The sequence below is a fragment of the Archocentrus centrarchus genome, chromosome 4, assembly GCF_007364275.1.
Source record: "Archocentrus centrarchus isolate MPI-CPG fArcCen1 chromosome 4, fArcCen1, whole genome shotgun sequence".
Lineage (NCBI taxonomy): Eukaryota > Metazoa > Chordata > Actinopteri > Cichliformes > Cichlidae > Archocentrus > Archocentrus centrarchus.
In genome coordinates, this window is record NC_044349.1 from 22,357,817 (window position 1) to 22,378,249 (window position 20,433).

Here is a 20,433-nt window from a genome sequence, read left to right on the forward strand (position 1 = left end):
TGGGACAAATTAGTATGTCCCAAATATATGCATACAACAGTTCATACTTTATAAGGGCAACAACACTATGTAAGCAAGCAACTTTCAGCTGCTCCCTTATTCATGAAGGATTGCTCTGCATGTTTGATTTGGAACACTTTTACACCAGATGCACTTCCTGACACAACCCTGAAGGGAAAAAGAAAAAAAAAAGTGGTTTAGGACTCACAAATTGCAATCCCCCTTTCTTTGATACATTTTTATTAACAAAAATTCAGTACAGATAATCATAGAAGAAAAAGGTCCAGGAAATTCCTGAGGGGAGATACACAAAAAAAGACAATGATCGGAATCTCACTAAAATCCATTGCAGCTTACCTCATCTCTCTGTGCATTTATGAGGCTGAGGCTAAGACCAAAGGAGGGCCTGATTAAACAGAAGTACTTTAGCTAAGAACAGGGAAAAAACAATGTATTACACTGTCACAATTGGGAATAAAACTTACTGGAGCATAAACACACAAGCAAGTCACTGAAATGTATAGAGATAGACATGGGATAAGGACAAGCCATAAAGTGATGCACTTCCCTGAACCGGGACAAATTAAGAGCCTTCTTTAAGGCATGTATGGCTGACATAACTTTTCTAATGGAAAAAAATGAGGGGGACACATAAGACAATGACGTTTGAGACCACCACAGACAGTATTTACTCATTCACCCCAAAACAAGAGCAGCTTTCATTATTGTTTACAAGTACACAAGTTTAATCATCCTGAAGTTTGTTCATTTACTCATTGGCGTGGCAAGAAAACTATTCTTTTGCAACAAGAGCATAAATGCACATTATATACACGCTGACACAAATGCCTGTCAGTGTAGTTATTAAGGCACTTAAGTGGGAGAGGCTGGGGAAAACAGGCATGACTATACTGAGCTCGAATGCAGAGGAGTTTTTAACTCAGGCTTTTACAACACACGACTTTCCCAAAAGAATGAACAGCCCTTACAAACAACAGATTTAATGGCAAATGTGATGAAACCTCTCAGTTAAGACAATGTCCACTGCACTGATGTATGCACTGATCAGCCACATTAAAACTCCATGAACTGGGCTTGTTCTGGCACATCCTGTGAGAGCCCAAACGGATTGGGATCTGCAGAGTGGTGGGCTGTTTGTCATGTTCTACAACCATTCCTGAGCAGTTTTTATGGAGCACGCTTGAGGTCGCAGTCACTTGGGATTGCTCTTCAGTAAAGTTTAGGTGGGCAGTACGTCTCAATAACTTCCAGTTGAATGCCAGGGTCCAAGTATCCCAGCTAAGTCTGTGGTATGCGCTTCATTGTCAGTGCTTTTAATGTTGGGGCTAATCACTGTAGCATGACCATGCTTTTTTTTTTTTTTTTTTTTTTAATGGAATTTGATGCTTAAAATACCAGAGAAACAATGAAGGCTTTGTAGCTGTATCTTGCATTTATATTGAGATGAACTACTGAATATGGAGCCTGACATGTTTTTTTTACATTTTTTGCACAGAAAAATCAATGACATTTTTGTTCTGGTGATTCCCATAATTGGTTGATTGACCTGTGACTCACTGGTTGTGCAAGTTATGAATTAAAGGAAGCACTTCAAACACACTTCACAATTACAGGCTTTTCTTCACTGTGCATTAAATCCTTTCGTGATTTCCTGAGGTTAGGGTCCTTTCCAAACAGTTGTCGGTTTAATTTTTGAACTTGGTTGGTGATTATCCAGCTCTGGCACAAGACAAACTGTGGCTCCTGGTTGGTTTGTTAGCTTAATAGCTGCGTGCTGAGGAGTTTATGACAGATGAGGGATATTTGGTTTATCCTGGTAGTCAACAAGCAGAAGAAGTACAGGGATATATCAGATACTGTACACTCCTTAGCAGAATTGTCCACAGAAAGAAAGTCTTGCTAATGTCCTTTTTGCCACTGAAAAATAATCCCAGAAAATGAGTCCCAGATTCAGCTTTTATGTGATTTGCATGGGCACATAGGAATGTAGCTCTGTAGAATGGTGGAGATAGAAATATTATTTAATTTCTATATATATCTATAGTAAACATTCATGGAAATCTATATAATCTAGCATGCATAACATACATATGTTGTATATGCTAAAATGTAAAGCTCACCTTTGCAGGTAAAGACTGTTTAAAACTGTATACTTCCACAGAGTAAACAATCAGCTATGCTTCTTAAAATTATGATATTAACATGTACTCCTTGCTTTATGCCTGCATTGTAATTCCTTAAATCATTTATTTATCTTGTTTGAACAGTGCATAGTATACAGTATGCTCACCATCCCATATAGGTCCAGGTGACTCACTGCTTCCTCCTGACACCCCGTTTGAGATGAAGCTCACTTTCTGCTGCTACAATAGGCAGCTCATTCTTCAGGTGAAATGCGACGAGGTGGGTTATACTCTCAAACAACATGTCTTTGGTCCGGACCTTTTTTGAGGGAAAAAAAATATATATAAAAAGAAAATGCCAGTATAACTAATCAGTGATCTTCACAACAAAACAATTGAAAAGCGTGATTTGGGGAAGCCACTTCTTAGCAGACTCACCACTCCTTCAGGGTCCACTAGTAGTAGGTGTTTAGGCAGGCCACGGTGCAGGCCACTTAGCACATACTGCCCGGGATTGGTAGTGCTCTCCCTGACGAGAAAATCTCCATCCCGGCTCAAGAGTTTTTCTGCGTCTCGTCGGCTCATTCGGCTGTGGTACCAGGGCTCCCGGCGGAGCTGCTCTTCATTTGGAGCAACAGGGGCCCTGCGTCGTGGAGGGCTGGGCCACTGGTCCTCCAAGACTCGAACACCTCCCCCTCCACCCTCAGCACTGTAGCCTCCAGATGTCATGGACCCAACACCTCCACCACAGGCTTCATGGAGCTTCAGGGCATCCTCAAAGGGCCCTACGATAAAGATGTTTTCACACACATTTTTTTATATATATACTGTACTATATATATTATACATTTTGTATGTGTGTGAGAACATGATATCAAGGGACTTACTCATGTCAAACAGATCCTTTTTGGGACTGTCTGGTGCCCTCGTGACTCTGTGCCCATCAGGACCCTGTGTGAGTGAATCCAGATTTTCCAGACTCTGTGTGTTAACATACTGATGCTCCTCATAGTCTCTGCTGCCTGGAGGCTGACCATCAGCACACAAATAACCATCCGATGTAAGACCTAAAACAAAAGGTGTGCAGAAAATGTTTCTGACTTCTGGCTGGATAGATTTGTGTGTGATTATTCACTAGTACCAGTTCCATGCTACAGTATTGTTTGACCTTTTCATGCTGTTGACAAACTGATATACTCAATCATGTTGAAAAAAGTAAAAACAAAAAAAAAGTAGATGTGGTAGATGCTGTTTTGCTAAAAAGTGGCTGTTGGCATGTATACTTCAACTATTGTGGATATAAATGAGTTGTTACTGTGGTGAAATTAAAATGATAGGATACACCTTTCATAAGGTGTTGCAGATGCATAAAGGCTAGTTGTTAGATGGTTGCTGGGCAACACAATGACATAATATATGCTATAGATAAAACCCTTCAGGGACCCAATATGTACTTGGTGGGAAGTTTGCTTGCTCAACTCCTGATGGTCAAGGAGTTTGTTTCTTTTTCTGCAAACAAAGAAACAAACACCACAGCCAGACTATGTTACACTGACATGAATAAAAGATGATCTAACACAGTGAAGTTTGACCGAAAAGTCTGGTATACAGTGAAGCTAATGGCAACTGGTTATATATTATTAAATGCCATAAAGATAATACCACCAACTTTTGGCAGTAAATCATAAGTTACTAAAAATATAAATAATTTTCAATATTATCAGTAACCTCCTAATTTGAACCCCTCCCCCCCTCCCCAGTTAAGTATTTTTATCTATCTAAAAAGCCATCATCTCCTCACTTTGAACTTTTCTTAAAAGCTGTTATAGCTGCTCACTGCCACAGGATGTCTCACCTGAGCTGCAGGTTGCCTCAGTGTCCCAGTGAAGCTCATAACACAGCTGACCAGGCTGGTAGGACACTTGCTCCCTCCTGGCTGCTGAGCCCACCTGCTAGCACATAATCACAACAAGAACACAACCTAAATACATCTGTATCTGTATAACTGAGTAAAGGACTCTCATCGCTTGTCCCTGCATAATGTAGTTTTGAAGCACTCTATTTGAAACATTAGCTGCAGCATGTCACCCTATTGTGAACAAGTTGCAACAAGGGGGCAATGGGTTCTTTCACCTGATAGGCTAGAGAGAACCCAAGGCTCTTTATCTAATCATATTTGTCTTAGGCAATTATGGTGCAGGCACAGTCAGGGAGTATATTTTCGTGATTCATTCCATGTAACAATATGGGGTAGGAGCATGAAAACACATCAGTCACCAGTTTATGAAAGAGATGTCAGAGAGTTTAGACTGAGTCTGGCTGTCATTCTGTTATAAACATCAATCCAACACTTCATGATGATGTCCAGACGCAGTTTCAACTCCATCTCTGGTACAATTAGATTCTACGGTTGCTTATTACATATATATGTTTAGCAGTGCTAGCAAGAAAAGAAAAAGACTATGGAATGTTACAAACTACTTTTTTCAAATGACAACTTTTTTTTTTGTAAAGAGCCATAAATGGTGGCTCTCGCTGTCCTATAAAAATGGTCATGTAATTTTTATGTATTTATTTAAAAACCAATTAGCATATAGGATCTGCAGCTGCCACATAAATGTCCTGGAGTGCTTCTGTATGAAATTTAGTGAAGCAGAAACACACAATATTATAAAATACAATTAAAGTACCTCAAAACTGGACAGCAGAGCCCGATCTGACATTATTTCTATAACCATGTCAGGACACTCACCTGAGCTGCTGTCTTACTCTGTGGTTGAGTGTGCATGTGACCAAGGAGGGCTCCACTGGGCCTGAGTCTGGAGTCCACTACTCCCCCGACAGGAGGCTCCTTCCCTGGAATACGGTTATAGTAATCCGGCTCAGAGAAGTCCTCATCCTCCACCCAAATTGGTTCTTCTGTTCTGGCAGATCTGAGGAGAAATATACTGTATGTGTAAGTGAAAGGGAAACATTTTATGCAGGTCTGACAAATAGAACTAAATGTCTAAATAATATTAGTATGATTACAAACATATCAATACAACAACTTCTAAATAATTATCTATTCATTTTTTAAATTATATTAACATTATAGCATTAATATAATAGTAATAATCATCAGAGAAGTAAATCAGGGTTCTTATATTGATTTGTTCAGATCAAGTGACATCTCCACATCCGAAATTGAGATGATGCTTATTTGAAACCAGAACAGAACAAAAAACAAAACAACAACAAAAAAAAGAAAAACTGGTTGTCTGGAGTTATTCTGGTGACTGCAGTAGCATCACTGTGGCAGCACCTGATGTGTGGATGCAGTGCGAGAAGATCTATGCATCTGGAACAATGTAAGATAGATTTTGAAGTAATAGAATAGAATAGAATGCCTTTATTGTCATTATACAGGATGTACAATGAGAACAAAGTATCGCATCTCCTTGCAATAAATAAAAGAAATATGAGAACTGTAAACTAGATCAGGTGGTGGTGGCTAAACTGCTGGATGCTTGGCCTGCAAAGACTCTCAAATATTTACTGTGTCAAAGTTTAAACTGATTGTGCCAACTAAATAATTTAAACCATCTTCAGTGTCAGTCTTTTATTAAAGACAGAACCAATGACAAATCTATCTTCTGGCAAAAAAGATCTTCTGGCCAAAAGATAGATTTGTCTAGCTGAAGTGGTGGGATAATTTGTGATTCATTATTTCACCTTGAGGCGAGTACCAAAAGTCTTTTGAAGTCAGTCAGTGTTAGCACGACTTTCTGTTACCTCTCCACAGATGCCATGGTTTTTGGTGGACTGTGCAGATACTGTCTGAACTGCAGCTCGAAGGCTTGGCCGAGGGTACTGATGACACTTTGGGCTAAACCATCTGAGCACTCCAGGATATGACATGCTAAAGGAAAAAAAAAAAAAGAGAGATTTAGGGAGTTAAAGAAGTTGTTACCAATTGCCACATGCTATTAAGATCAAACTTCTGGTACTTTAAGGGTTTTTTCACATGTAGATTTTTTTATGGGTCCAAAATATCAAAATTTTTTAAGACTTTCACATCAACAAACATTCAATAATTATAAGTGATTTAACTCACCTGGGGGTGTTGCAATATACTGTTATATATACTGGTATATGCTTTTTATACATGTTCATTTTTAGAGATCTGATATTTTGCACTGAAAAACTGATGTCATGTATTATCCAAATACTAATATTATAAACAATAAATCAAATTATAATATATAATAAAATATTTATTAAAAATGCCACCCTAAACTCATTTTAACTATAATTAAGCCACGGATGAAACATATAATTAAAAAATTAAAGGTGAATTCAACTTAATGTATTTAAAAAGGTGTCTATGGATATCACAATAATAATGTTATAATTAATAGTAAAAATGTGACATGGTGAAAGCACTACTCCCAAATGGTGTAGACAGTGTATTCTAATGTCAGTTCATTGCATGCCAACAAAGTTGATAACTTAGCGACAAAATGTGAGCATGAGCTCACTCTCATATTCCTAGTGTGAAACATACCTCTCTGATTCACCGGGTCTTTGGACACATATGCAACATAATCAGGTGTGTCCTGTAACATATAGGTTTGAAAATTCAGTTTAATAAATCAAAGCTGTCAGTGATTTTTTGGGGAAAATTAATTCAAGTATTATATGTTTGTTCATTCCAACAATTTAATGGAGAATTGATAAATGCTGTACTCACCGTGTCTCCCCCAGAGGCAAATGAGATGGACTGCAAGGGATGGTGAGCTATCACCTGAAAGAGACAAGAAGCTATTCTTTATTTTATCAATTAATGTACAGCACTGTGCAAAAGTCTTGAGCCACCCCTCATTGCTTTATATTTTGCTTCCAAGAAGAAAGACATCCTCTGAACTGATCTTGAGCAATAGTTCTCCAGGATTTCCAAAGGCCTTTCAAAGTTTTTCTTTGGACACTGGCTTTTTTCACTCATTTTCAGTCCGGTCCCTGTACCTGACCATTTTTAGAGGAATGTTTTTTGTTTGTTTGTTTTTTGATTTTTAAGCCACTCGACACTGACCTATGAATCATTCAAGCATAAAAAGGCACCTAACTCAAGGGATGAGCCGGTGTTGACACGTAACAGACAACTTAGCAAAGGACCAATTTTAAATTGTATCTTTAGGCTTTTCTCAAAAACACATAAATTGTTCGCAGTTCTTTAGTTGAATCCACAAAAATGCCAAAGATAACACAGTTGGACAGGCATAAAATAGTATTTTTTGCACCAAGAGCAATTATCCAAAAACTTGGCATATATTGAGGAAATTGGACAAGTGGAAAATAAAAGAAGTGGAAGGCCTAAAAACTATCTACAGCAGGGGCATCTGGGTGGCATAGTGGTGAAGCCGGCAACCACATACATGAGCAGCGTTGTGGTGCGGGTGGCGTGGGTTCAAGTCCCAGCCCGTTGCAAACTTGCCCATGTATCTTTCCCCCATTTCCTGTCTCCCTCCACTGCTGATAAAAGCCGCTGTGGGCAAAAAAAAAAAAACTATCTACAGCAGATGAACAGTATCTGGAAATCATTCTCTTAAGAACTTCCATTTTTTCCTCATAAAATATAAATGAGAGGTGGCTCAAGACTTCTGTATAATACTGTATAGTATGAGATATATGCTCAGAAAAGAAGTACTTATTTTTTTCATGTACGAGTATAAAATTGTTCACTAAAAACTTCCAAGAAAGAAAAAAAAATCTGTAATTATGCACACTTCTGCACGATGCTAACCTATAGAAATAAACAAAATGCAAAAATAATAGCTTGCATATTTTGAAAGTCTTAATCAAGCTGTGGTCATGCAAGCACATTAGTCACATTTATTAAGCTTCATCTAACCTGGCGTGTGGTAGGAATGAGCAGATTAAGACCATCAATAGAAATATTGACTGCGATGCTCATGCCTGCAAATCGTAGATTACTCTTCCCCATGACTGACTGTAGAGCTTTGTTTGGAGCCTACATAATAAAGAGCACAATGGAAATTACAAGCATATAGTTTTAGGTGTAGGTACAGTATATTCAGAAATAAAAATGTCATCCTGGATATTTGTCACCAGAAAAAACAGCTGCATGGAGCAACAGAGGTTTGTTATACTCTTATTATTTTAACATCTTGTGCTGAAGAAGTCGAAACTGTTTCAGTGTATGTGAAATTACTATTGATTGATGAGTGTTAGGATTATTAATTACTATTAACCTTCTTCCTCCAAGCCCCCTTTCCACCTGGCACAGCTTCACACAGCCTGTTGATGGCTTCCCTAACGAGAAACATGAAGAAAGTTTTCAGATCAGAATAAAGACGAACATACTGGCCAGTGATCATCAGCTGTTTAGAATCATATGGCCTTATGTTGTCTGTGCAAAATTACAAAAAAAACCCCAACTCAGTCACAGGAGAAATGCTGCCTCGCAATAATGGAAAACTTTAGGTTAAACATGAACAGAAGTGGCCATAGGTCACAAGCAAATCATAGTTCAAAGGTTAAGAAAATGATCAAGTCACAACAAACTTATCGACTTTAACATTAATGTTCATAAACCCTGGAAAGAAAACAATCACAGTATTCATGTATTAATGTTTCATAAACTCAATTTAAATTCCATGTCAATTTATTGAAGAATAAACACCATCAGATGAATAAAAATAAAAAGGACATAGTGTGTAGGATTTCTTTAGGGCATTAGCATTCACATGTATTTTCTGTAGTGCAATCCTCCTTGCAGATTTGTTACAAGTTGAAGATGAAGCTGATATAACTCCTGGGAATGGCTGCCTAATGGGCATTTAAAGGGTCTGTCCCCCGTTTGAGTGTGATGGTGCAAGTGAGGCATAAAGTGGATTTGAGGCTGGAGCTCACATGGTCCCTGCCTGGGGACAGTGGGAACAGCAATCAAGAACCTAGCTGCCCCTATCAAGTGGCTTGTAAATATTTAAAAAGCAGCGTCCCGGGCCCCATCTCGAGTAAAGGTCTTCTCAGGGATTTTTGAAAAACACCACAATGTTCGAATGACTCATGCTGATGAGAGGGCAGAGGGAGGAGGAGGAGGAGGAGGAGAGAGAGATGAGCTGTTGTTTTTGTCCGCAGTCTTCTCTACAATAAAATGCTGTGCCTCATTTCGCTCATTTTGCTGTTAAACAGCAACAAACACAGAGAGTACTGTTGAGAAAAAGCACCTTCTTTAAATCCAGGAGCTGAAGTACATTTTTGAAATTCTGAAAGCCAAGTTGTGTACAAGTCAGGAAACTGAAGAATGGCTATTTCTGGATGGATATGTAAGCCCTGACTTTGTTGCCTTTGAGCGGTATCCAGCAATTCACATACAGTACTAACTTTGGCAGACAAAGTAAGGAAAGAACCAGGAACAAAAGCCTTGTGCTGTTAGGATCATGGAGGATTTGAATAACCATTTTGAACTCACTTTTAATAAAACTGCCTTATATGAGCTACCAGGTGAAAAAGGCCACTCTGAATTTGACTGAGGGGTAAGCACACTTTAATGGGACTATAAAAATCAACCACCACAAGGATGCAAACACAAAACCTTCATCATTGCTGGAAATAATCATGGCTAAACTGCAGCCATGCAATCAGTCACATAACAACAAAACCAGAAGTAGCCAGCTTATTCTCTGTATGGCTACTCCCTGTGCAAACATTTTGTTTTGCCGTTTTTGTTTTGATCATCTTCCTCTTTCTCCTGCTGCTCCTCCCCCTTAAGTTACAGCCGCAGACATTATCCAGCCTGGTGCGCTCATGGGGACCACTGCAGCTTTCCACAGTCATTAACGAACATCATCAATAATAGATCTCCCTCTCCATCACTCCATCTCTGCTACCTCCTCCCCCTTGCACTTAAAAGCCTTGGATGCACGGTGGGCTCAGATTACTGTCGATCAATTGTGGAGGAGAGAGGAGAGGGTGAGAGACAGAGAGCAAAGCAGACAGGGAGGGAGTGGGGAAAAGTACTTCTCCCATGAGGTCAAGGACTGCAAAGCACCCTGTTTTTTTTTTTTTATAACAATAACATGACATGTAGAGCATAAAAAGACTAAGAAACAGACATAGTAAGACCCTGAGGCATAGTTCCATGTATAACCTTATGGCCTGTCATGCCACTGAAACCAAATACAGTAGCTGTTTATCAGCAGTGGTACATACTATATTGCTGTATTCGTGCAAACCATTGTGACTTTTGCTCCGACTGTTTTTTTTAGTACTTGCAAGTGCGTGACAGTTATTGGACAACTCCTCTGCAACTGAAATTCAAAGTTGTTGCTCTTGATCAAAAAAGACAATTCCCAGAGCTACAGGTGTGACTCCTAGTAGCCATGCTAGAGTAAAAGCATTGTCATGCAGCACTGACATAGTAGTAATAAGAGTAAAAATATATATTTTTTAAAAACACTCCTCCCATAACTACTAGTCTAGAACTGTTACTAGAAATTGGATATCAGGGCGGACACTTCAATTAATACAATACATCTTGGATCAAATTTTTCTGACTCACCACCAGCAGATGAGATGGTTACCAGCTTACCTTGTCACTTGAGTCCGTGTGGTGAAGTCTAGGGATCGCATTGATTTCAGCACCTCAATGCATCCCATGTACTGTATAGAAAAACAAACAAAAAGGGGAAAAAATCATTAAACTAAGTTATACCAAATGGCTGTGTGCAGATTTTGGTCCAATCTAAATACCCTATTTTTTCTTTCAGAATAAACTCATCATATAAAGTGTTCAAGCGGGTTTGATAATCTGAAAAGACGAATGAACTATAAACGTGCTCCATTTAAATTAAGTTTGTATTTTAATGACACCACAACACTTCCAGAAAGACATTTTACATTTACAATATGCAATATTCTGTTGGTAAATGTGATTATTTTCAACAGTAATCTAAATCAAATCCCCATATAGACCATTAATGTAGTGTCCTCCAGTGGGAAGGTCCCAGCTGAGCAGCTTCCTAATGCCTGTCAGGTTGGGGTGCTAATGGCACTGTGACTAGATTAGCAGCACTCAAAGATCCAAATCATGGATAAACTGTAGCTTCTTAGCCCTCTGGGGAATGTGAGTGTGTCTGTGTAAACAATCAGCATGTGAGGATGCCCTCTACTTCATATTTACATATCTTTTCATGATTATGAAAAGATGACGTAATGAATCAATTGCTTGGCATTTGTTTACCTGCTTTTATCAGTCTGTAAAAACTGCTACATAGGTAAATGAAACAGTAAATACACAAAAACAGCAACAGATGAGGCACTGAAATTAAGAATTGAAAGGAATTAGTGTGGTCCCATATTCCATACGTTAAACAGTGTTTTTGGCTATGCTACGACTGGGTCACAGCCTCCTTAAAAACATGTGAAAGTCGTCTTAAATCTAATACATTGCATTGGGGATGTAACGCACAGCTCCCTGTGAAACTTATTTGGAGAGGCAGAGAGAGAAAAAGAGAGGGACCTCTGAGCCAGAGAACTTAATGAGCTCACTAACAAGATTTGGACATGAGGGAAGTCTTCCATCAGGGAAATTGTCCCTCTCTTTTTTCTTTCCCTCTCTCCGCCAATGCTTCCATTGTCACACACTCAATCTACTGATGCAACATCCCTACTTCTATCACCCTATCTGCACTCTTGTCCTTTTGGCGAAGTCTCTTGCACACTATTGCTATGACTACAGGGACAATGACTTTCCAAGACACATTCCTTAGAAATTGAATAACATTGCCATCTCCTCTTAAACTGTGTTTTGCTGTAGCTGCCGCCTTTATGATAAATAATTACCATTTCATATTGTTTGTTACTGGAAAAAAAAAAATGTCCTAAGCTCCTGTTCATTATCCAGTATGTTTAAATTTTACAACAAAACAAGAGCCGTGTATGCAATTTAGTAAAGGATGACCAGATAAAAATAAATGATTTGTTACTTTGTTCTTCTTTTAAAGTTCTTTTCCCCATTCTGGATAATAAAATTCCATTTGATTTCATCATTTTGCACACAACATAGACCAGATTAAAAAAAACATGACAGTAAAATTACAACAACTCAAGGCCACGGTCATAGGATCTTTCTAGAAACTGCATCAGTAGCAACAGGCAATCACATTACAAATATTTATGATTCGGTTTGAAAGTGAAATACGTGAATAGGACAAAACAGAAACAGCCTGACTGTCTCACTCTCTCCACAAATGATTTGGCAGAAGCAGTGTTTTGATGGTTGGTGCAACATCCTGAATATCGGAGACGGCAGATGCAGGCCAGACACAGATCTTGACGTGGCTATGCTGACAGAGAGAGAAAGAGACAGAGTGTAAGGCCATTGCTAAAAATCTGATTTATGTCTTTCCCAGCAGAGGAGTGGATGTCTGTCAATGTGTGAGCGAGAGAATGAGAGCCACACAGTATAGTGGCCATGCTGCTTAAAAATGGCACAGTGCAGCAGAAATCTACCGTCACTCTTGACACTAATGTATGCAGTGAGTATGCCTCCCTGCATAGATTTACCACTGAACTGCATGCTGCACATGCATGTCTCGTGAAGTACCGCTTCAAGAGCCATGAAACACATTTCAAACATTAGCTCTCACAGGTCATCTGCGATTGTCACAGGGCAGGTTCTGATGACAACAACAAGCTGTTAAAGGCTTGGTCCCATCATTAATCCGATTATGAGTCAGATATGAAAAGAGCACTTGTTATAAATTTTGGAAAGCCCTTCCTGGTGATGAGAGCTCATATGTACTCAACATTTGGACTGCTCCCATACAGACCCGACCATCCTCTTCCACATCATATGATGCAAATGGCTGTGATTAAATGTAATTGAATAATGGAATGAATGGTGCCTGTATAATGCTATTAGAAAGCGTGCTTGGGCCCCAGTCTGGGCTAATCAAGAGTCATGTCATTAGTTTGAGGAGGAGGAGAGAGCAGAGGGGCAGAGGTGAACAGCTATGGGGGATTGCTGAGGGGAGATCTTTGACATCGAGCAGTCTGCTGCAGATGGTAACCCTTTCTTTATTTGCAGAATAATAAAAAGCTTAATTTGAGCATGCTACAATGATACTATAATAAACATTTGGTTTTCACTATGCTGCGGTGCTGTAAATCACGTTTTATGGATAAAATCATAACAATTCTTTGCACACAAGAACGTAAACAATCCCGAAACCGCACAAAGAGCACCACTCCCACAAGCTTGCAGTGGGAGCTTACAATCAGACATAAGTTACATACGCTTTAAATACAGATGCTCATTGTTTTAACTATAGTATGATGCATTATACCCCTCGTAAACAGTGCAGCCGAACAACAATCCTTTCTACAGTCTGTACACATAATTTTATGGTTTATCTCTCTCCACCCTGACGCCTGCGTGATGTCTCCCAACGAGCCACACTAAGCCATCTATCTGGATTAAATTATGTATTCTCCAGTCCTTGCCACATGAGCTGCATAACAAACTGCCTGATAGTGAGGCATCCTTTTGTTTTCCAGCCAGACAGAAATTTTGCAGTTGGGTCACATATTCAATATTCTGCAATTATTTGGTTCTCTTTACTAATTAATGAGCACCTGAAAAAGTTATTGGATATTTAGGCCCGAGCCTCCCGAAGGGATCGGCGAGGAGCCTATTGTATTCGCTCGCGCGAAAAATGAAAAGGATCAAAGTCGAGCCCGAAGCGCTTCGCGCTCGACTTTGACAACACACCCTCAAACAAGGTAGGGCAGGTCGAACGCTTCTCAAAAACGTATACATGGGGGTGAATGGAACAGCCCATAATTGAAATCATTAGCGTCATGAGCTAGCTTACGCAATGAAATTGGGTCAATGGACAACGTGGGTCGGGTCGAGCACTTTCCGAAAACGTATATATGAAGGTGACTGGAAAAGCGCATAATTGGAATCGTTAGCTTCGTTCATTCTTCTTCTTCTTCTTTCTGAGTAAACGATCGCTAATTTGACCCCCTGAACATATACGAAAACTCACCAATTTTTGCATACAAGCCAGGTCTGGTGAAACATTTTGTTTTTTAATGGTGCAATTAAAAACCTCAAAAAACTGCCGCCTGACAAACAGGAAGTCGGCCATTTTGGATTGAACTTTGACCTTTGTAGAGTCAGCATTTTTGCACACCTCTTACTTGAATCAACTTGTCCTAGGGCGTTTAACCGACTACAACCAAAATCGCCCAGGATCATCTACAGAAGTGGGGAATCAAAAGTTCTGCGGGGTTTTATAGAATATTAAACGGTGTTGCCATGGCAACCCCATGAATTTGGCCTTCGTTTTTGTGTCTCGCCGCAAATTTGTTTCTGCATTCGTTCGCACAATCTTTGGCCGATCAGCCTCAAAATTTAATAACTTATGTACTGAACCAGCCTGAACCCACAACTAGGGAATCAAGGCTGTAGGTGCAATAGCGCCTCCTGCAGAAGCAAACGAAATTTGCTTCTCTGCTTCTTTGCTTCTCTGAAATGCATGAAAATTGTTTTCCAGGTTCTTGACAACATCCAGATCGAAAAAGTCAATCACACCCATATTGAATTATGTAACATGTTGCCATGGCAAAGTCCGAAATGACCCATGTTATTCTAATGGGAAAAAGTGAAATTTCTCCAATACAAAAGTTTTGACTTAGTTTGCCCGAAATACATGAAATTTGGTACACAGATTCTCTATGTCAGCCTGATCAAAAAAGTCAATCACACCTATATCATATTTTGCATGCTGTTGCTGTGACAATTACAAAACTGCCCCATTTTATTCCTGTGGGGAAAAATTTGAAATTTCTGCGATTGAAAAGTGACCCTTTCCTTTCTAAGAAACGCATAGAAATGCATGCAATTTGGTACACGTGTTCTTCACATCTACCTGAACAGAAAACCTACAGGTGAAAATATTGTAATGTGTAAGTTGTTGTAATGGCAACAACTGGAATATGGCATCTTTTTCTTTGAGTTAGCCAATTTATCCACTTCAGTATTTCACATGTAGCAGCTATAAAAAGGGAAAAATGGGCACGGCAGGGAAAGATGGGTTCAAATCGGCACCAGCATCTGGGCGGCGGCCGGCGAGGGCCTTTAACGCCACTTGCGGCTTTAATTCCATTTGTTTTTTTCTCTTTAAAGAAATCTTTAAGTAAATGATCCACTACATTTAAAATGGATATACAATATACATAAAAAGAATGCCAACTGGCTTACCCTGACAATGTAAGATGCTCCTTGTCCTGCTATCTTCTTGTCAGGGTGCAGCCAGCCTTGAGAGGGTTTGTGGATGAAGCTGCCCTTCTGGTTGAAGTCCTCTCCGCCAAGCCACATGCCTTCGACTCTTGTGTTGCGGTTCATTCCTGATCTGAAGTTGCTGGAACTACCAGGGCTCGCCATGACCTCTGTGACTCCAAATCCGTGCCCCCCTGGACTGGCAGAATTTGCTGCTGCTACTGCTCGCTGCCCCCGAATGGCCTGTAGGGAACAGGGAGTGACACACACAGGGTCACAGGAATTAAGCACTGCTGCAAGGCTCGCCACTGGGCCACTGGCTGAGGTTCCACCACCAGGCCTGTGTGATGATGAAGAAGAGGAGACAGAGGCCTGGGAAGTAGCTGCCGCTGTCTTCCCCGAGTCCTTGCTAGAATTGGAGCTGGAACTGGAGTTGGATGGACTCCGGCTAAGCAGGGAGTTGGAGAATTTCCACTGAGGCATCTTAGGGATGAGCATACAGAAGGTTGTTGTGGCATCCTGTTCCCCATCCAGGCAGGGGGAGTCAGCCAAGGCCATAGCTCCAGCAGAGGAGGAGGACCTGGCACTGGGATCCAGGGGAGGCAAAGGAGGCAAAGGAGGCAGAGGAAGACTTGGCGTGGAGGAGGGAACCACTGGTGTGGCCACAACTTTGCCGCTCATGGCTAAGCTTTGCATTAGGTCGTCGGAGGAGGTCACAGACTCATTGCGAAAGCGATCATACTTTGGCTTAAGGAGCATGCCCGGAGGAGCCGCCTGAAGCAGGACCTGCGAGGGGGGATAACTGCCGGAGGATGGAGGGAAAAGGGGAAAGGGGAGAAGGGGAGGGGGAAAGGTGCAATGAAGGAGGAGGAGGAAACTAGAGAGAAAATCTCGCTGGTCCTATATCCTTGTCAAAGTCAACTGAATGCTGTCTGGTCCTCTCCTGTTCACACACACACACTGTCCCGCTCTCATGCTGCTCTCCTCACTGAGCTACCCTGCTCCCTTTCACTGCCTTAAGCAAGCTGTGCTCCCAGTCTTGCTCTCTCTCTTCTCTCTCTGTTTGGATGATGTCATTGGTCTATTAGCCCTGCCCAGCTGCTCTCAGACTGTATTAGCTAAAACACATCTGCCTGAACCACCCTGCTCCCAGACACACACACACACTCACGCTCTACAGAGCACCTGCGTTTCTGCATAAAGGACATTCAGCAAAATCGTAATTTGAGTCATTATGTATTACATTTTGGGAACTATTGTTCAAATGAACAATTCTGCCAGCATTTGACCTCAGATAATAGAAGCGTAATGAGATTAACATTATAAATAAGGCTGCATTATATTTGAAATAACGCGATTCATCCATCCATCCCCTTAACCACTGATCCAACTAGGATCCCGGCTGACATTGGGCGGGAGGCATCCTGAGCAGTTCGCCCATCCATTATCAATGTATTTGGAATTTTTCTTATCAAATGTATTTTCTGTTTAATCTTTCAGTGCATGTATTTCAACTGCCTCTGTATTTTGCTAACTTACACAAGAGAATGTTTTTAATCAGGAATTTGCACGCTCAAAATGTACACAAAAAAATCAAATTGCATAAAAAAAACAACACAAGTGTACAGCAATAGAAGAACAAAGTATTACAGTAGAACTTGCTATATTGAAGAACAAAGTAAAATACAAAATAAAGCATCGATTCTGAATGTTAAGAAATATCAGAAAAGCACCTATCAATAAAGTTACAGTGAATTTTGTATGATTTGATGTATGCTTGTAATTTATCCTGGTTACAGGCAAAAACTTACAGAAAACAATGCAGCCACACTCTTAAGTGACTACATATCTAAAAACATCCACCCTATTCCATCTGCCTGAATTCCCTTCCCATCTCCCTCTCAACCGTCTCCCAAGAGAACAATCAGCCATCTCAACAAGATCCTTTTAGCTCCTCTCTCTTTTTCCAATCTCTTTGCTACTTCTCTCGCAATTACATTGCTCCATCTTACATGAAGGCAGCAGAAAGCATGCATCAGGAGACAGGATTCTCTGTGAGAGAAACTAAGTGGGTTAAGCAATGATTTTAAACACACAACTTTTCATAGTTTTTCTTTTGATTCAGTCAAATCACGTACACAGGCAGGGGAAAAAAGGTACAGACAGAAGATGGACAACTCAAAACAAGTTTCTGCAAATATATTGCAAAATAACAGCACTTTGCATTGCAAAAAGCAATTAAACCTCCATAGGACAAGTTAATTTTATTCCTGTCAAATAAGTGTGTAAATTCACAGATGTCATAAGGATTAAACTGAATGAACAGTCCAATTCATTCAGAACAATATAACAAGATTAGATCTTATACAACCATGAATTTCAAAGCTCAAAGTTACCCAGAAAGGCATCAGAAATCTTACCTGTGTCAGGCTGCGAGAAAGGTCTCCCAAACAGCAGATCACTTCTTGTTTGTTTGCTAGAGTATAAAAAGTTACTGATAAACCAGATGTAATCGATTCATGTTGACAGATGCAGTAGCATTTCTCAATACCCCCCCCCCTTCCCCTGGTAAAACACTTGACTAACATTATGTATATAATTACAGTGTTAATTTTATTTCTTCAGACTGAACTCAACAAATATTTTAAACAAACAAATTCAATGTGGCCATTTTGTACCGATCAGAACAGGTTCTTCTGCAGTGTAATTTAATTCACACATTTTTGATCTGGATGTAAAAAGTTAACAGATTTAGCTCCTGAATTTGCATAATACAAGTGGAACAATTCATGCTCCCAATACGCCGCTCATTTTTTTTTCTGATTTATTTCTTTATTTAGTTTTAGCTAAAAGGATGTAATCCTAAAATGTACCTACATAATTTTTTTTCATCTTTATAGATAGATGCTGGGAAAAAAAATCTGAAAGACAAAAAAAAAAAAAAAACAATTCAGCAAATAAAATACACAGCTCAAAAAATTAAAGGGATATTTTCTTTTTGTTTCTAAACATGTTTTCATGCATTTCAGCCAAAAAAAAAAAAAAGCATTTTTCTCTTCCCTCTTTGTTTGCCAACAGAAAGAACAAAAACAGTGAGGGGGTCTTCTCATTGTTACAGAAATGAACAGCAGAAGAACAACAGAGACCCTATGCAGAAAAGCAACAATAACTATGTCACACAGGTCTGCGTATGCTTTTTTTTTTATTGGGATTGATTTCAGTCCTCCACTTTTTGTGGTCTGTCATTCATTCCCTTTGTATGTTTCACTCCTACTCTGTGAAAGCTGGGCGTGGAGTTAAACCTCTGCCAATAATCTTGTGTGATACCATGGGACTGGAGGAAAGCAAAGGGGCGGGGCTTGACATTGATGACATGAGCAGCATCCTCAAAGGTCACCTGCCAGACTGTTATCAGGTACTGCATTATACCAGCAGGACACTGAATGTATGAAAGATCCAATGTGTGGCCTATGTCATCGATGCCTGCAAGATCTCCATCATGCCCAAAGGGCTGAAGGAGAAGCTGGACTCTATCCGCAGAAAGGCCAACTTAATGGGTCAGTAGAACTGAGTCCCACTTCAGTTTGATTGTGTTTTTTTCTCACCCTCAATCTCAGCAGAATAAGGTTACCCAAAGATAATTCACTCTGGTTGTGCAATATATTTTGGGGAATATAGTATAAGTTAGAATAAGTTATGCTGTGTAAAACAAATGAAAACAAAATGCAATAATGTGGAAAGCACTGAAAACCTGCAATTTTTTGTACATTATTATTTGTGATCAGAGTTTTCAGCTTCATCTCAGTTCATCTTAAAGAGTCCAGGTCCAGAGATTGTGGCACATTATTGCATTTTTTTCTTTGCATTGTCAAGTTTTAATTTGCATTTCTGGATATAGCAACAAACTATGTCCAATTAAAATGTTTTTTCAAAGTGTTCCTGAGCCTGTGCAGTTACTCTCACTACAGTCTGTTTTCAGTGTGGACTGAATCTTTAAATAATATTACGCAGCATACTTGATCAGGTATTATAGAAATGTGACACTACAATCTTGATAAGGCAATGCATAAAAATCTCTGGCATCTGGGAAATGATCTTTCTGCTCTTTTGCTTCCAGGTATTCCTCAGCTGGTCCTCCTCACTAAAGTAGATGAAGCATGTCCACTGGTGAAAGTGGATGTGAGAAACATTTATAAGAGTGGCTACATTAAGGACATGGTGAGGTTTTTATTTCTTTTCTTTTCATCTTTTTGCTTTGTTTTCCTGATTCTTTCTATTAGTAACAATTTAGACAAGAGTAGCAGTTTTGTACATGGTTGCTGGTATTGTACTTTATGTCTCTGTCTTACCTGTTTTGCAAAAATGTTCAATAAATAAATGTTGGGGGGAAAAAGTAGCAGTTTTGCTGTGTTCTGTGATACAGATGCAGGAGGTCAGCTCTCGGCTCGGTGTGCCGTTGTCCTGTGTTGTTCCTGTGAAGAACTACAGCGAGGAGTTGGAGCTGGACACAAATTGTGACATCCTTTTGCTCACCACTGTCATCCAGATGCTTTGCTTTGTTGATAATTACTTTGATGAGGTCAGTGACCGAATGAGCAACATGCAAAACAAAGAACAGATATAAAAGCCTGAGCCACTGATGAAATATCCCTCAAAATATTTAATTTACCAGCAGGTGATCCTGCAGAGTGCTAGTTCAGTTTGTTAACAGGTTTATCTGAAGGAATTCTCTTCTTAGAAGAATTCCTGGGATTACCCAGAAAATTGGGAATATAGGGAGCTATAGTTTTATGTCCGCGAACATTTGCTGTCTTGCTTAAGAAATTCAGTGCACTGCTCTTTATTTTTAAATGTATTCAGTAGAAGAAAATTGTGACATTAAGGCTTCTCAGTCTCAAGAAATCTTTATTTAATTTTACTTCCTCCATTTAATATTTCACCACAAATTAACAACCTCAAATATTATGTTATTAACAACTGCATCATAAAAGATAAAAT

The 20,433-nt window shown here is 39.6% G+C and overlaps 1 protein-coding gene and 1 pseudogene across 2 annotated transcripts; one reads left to right on the forward strand and one right to left on the reverse strand.

The window, feature by feature from the left end:
- Positions 1 to 206: 206 nt before the first annotated feature.
- Positions 207 to 16,411, reverse strand: shc2 (SHC (Src homology 2 domain containing) transforming protein 2). 2 transcript variants are annotated; one of them, XM_030727403.1, is made up of 13 exons: positions 15,418 to 16,411; positions 10,738 to 10,808; positions 8,396 to 8,456; positions 8,035 to 8,154; positions 6,877 to 6,930; positions 6,691 to 6,742; positions 5,919 to 6,045; positions 4,897 to 5,077; positions 4,000 to 4,093; positions 3,032 to 3,211; positions 2,583 to 2,929; positions 2,312 to 2,463; positions 207 to 2,013 (listed from the first exon to the last, which is right to left on the reverse strand). In XM_030727403.1, the coding sequence occupies exons 1-12, from the start codon at positions 16,192 to 16,194 to the stop codon at positions 2,335 to 2,337; spliced, it is 2,193 nt and encodes a 730-aa protein (XP_030583263.1). In that variant the 5' UTR covers positions 16,195 to 16,411; the 3' UTR covers positions 207 to 2,013; positions 2,312 to 2,334. The 2 variants fall into 2 exon arrangements, with proteins under 2 accessions (XP_030583263.1, XP_030583262.1); XM_030727402.1 differs by having other exon boundaries at positions 4,000 to 4,096.
- Positions 16,412 to 18,694: 2,283 nt separating this feature from the next.
- LOC115778868 (interferon-induced protein 44-like) lies at positions 18,695 to 20,059 on the forward strand (annotated as a pseudogene).
- The last annotated feature ends 374 nt before the right edge of the window (positions 20,060 to 20,433 follow it).

What these genes read in the sequence shown, in the direction of transcription:
- shc2 (XM_030727402.1), bottom strand. Translation starts at nt 16,194, where the DNA reads ATGCTCCTTAAGCCAAAGTATGATCGCTTTCGCAATGAGTCTGTGACC. An exon ending in GAGCATCTTACATTGTCAGG is followed by an intron (nt 10,809 to 15,417) that starts GTAAGCCAGTTG and finishes TTTTCTATACAG; the next exon opens with TACATGGGATGCATTGAGGT. An exon ending in ACACGGACTCAAGTGACAAG is followed by an intron (nt 8,457 to 10,737) that starts GTAAGCTGGTAA and finishes GTTTCTCGTTAG; the next exon opens with GGAAGCCATCAACAGGCTGT.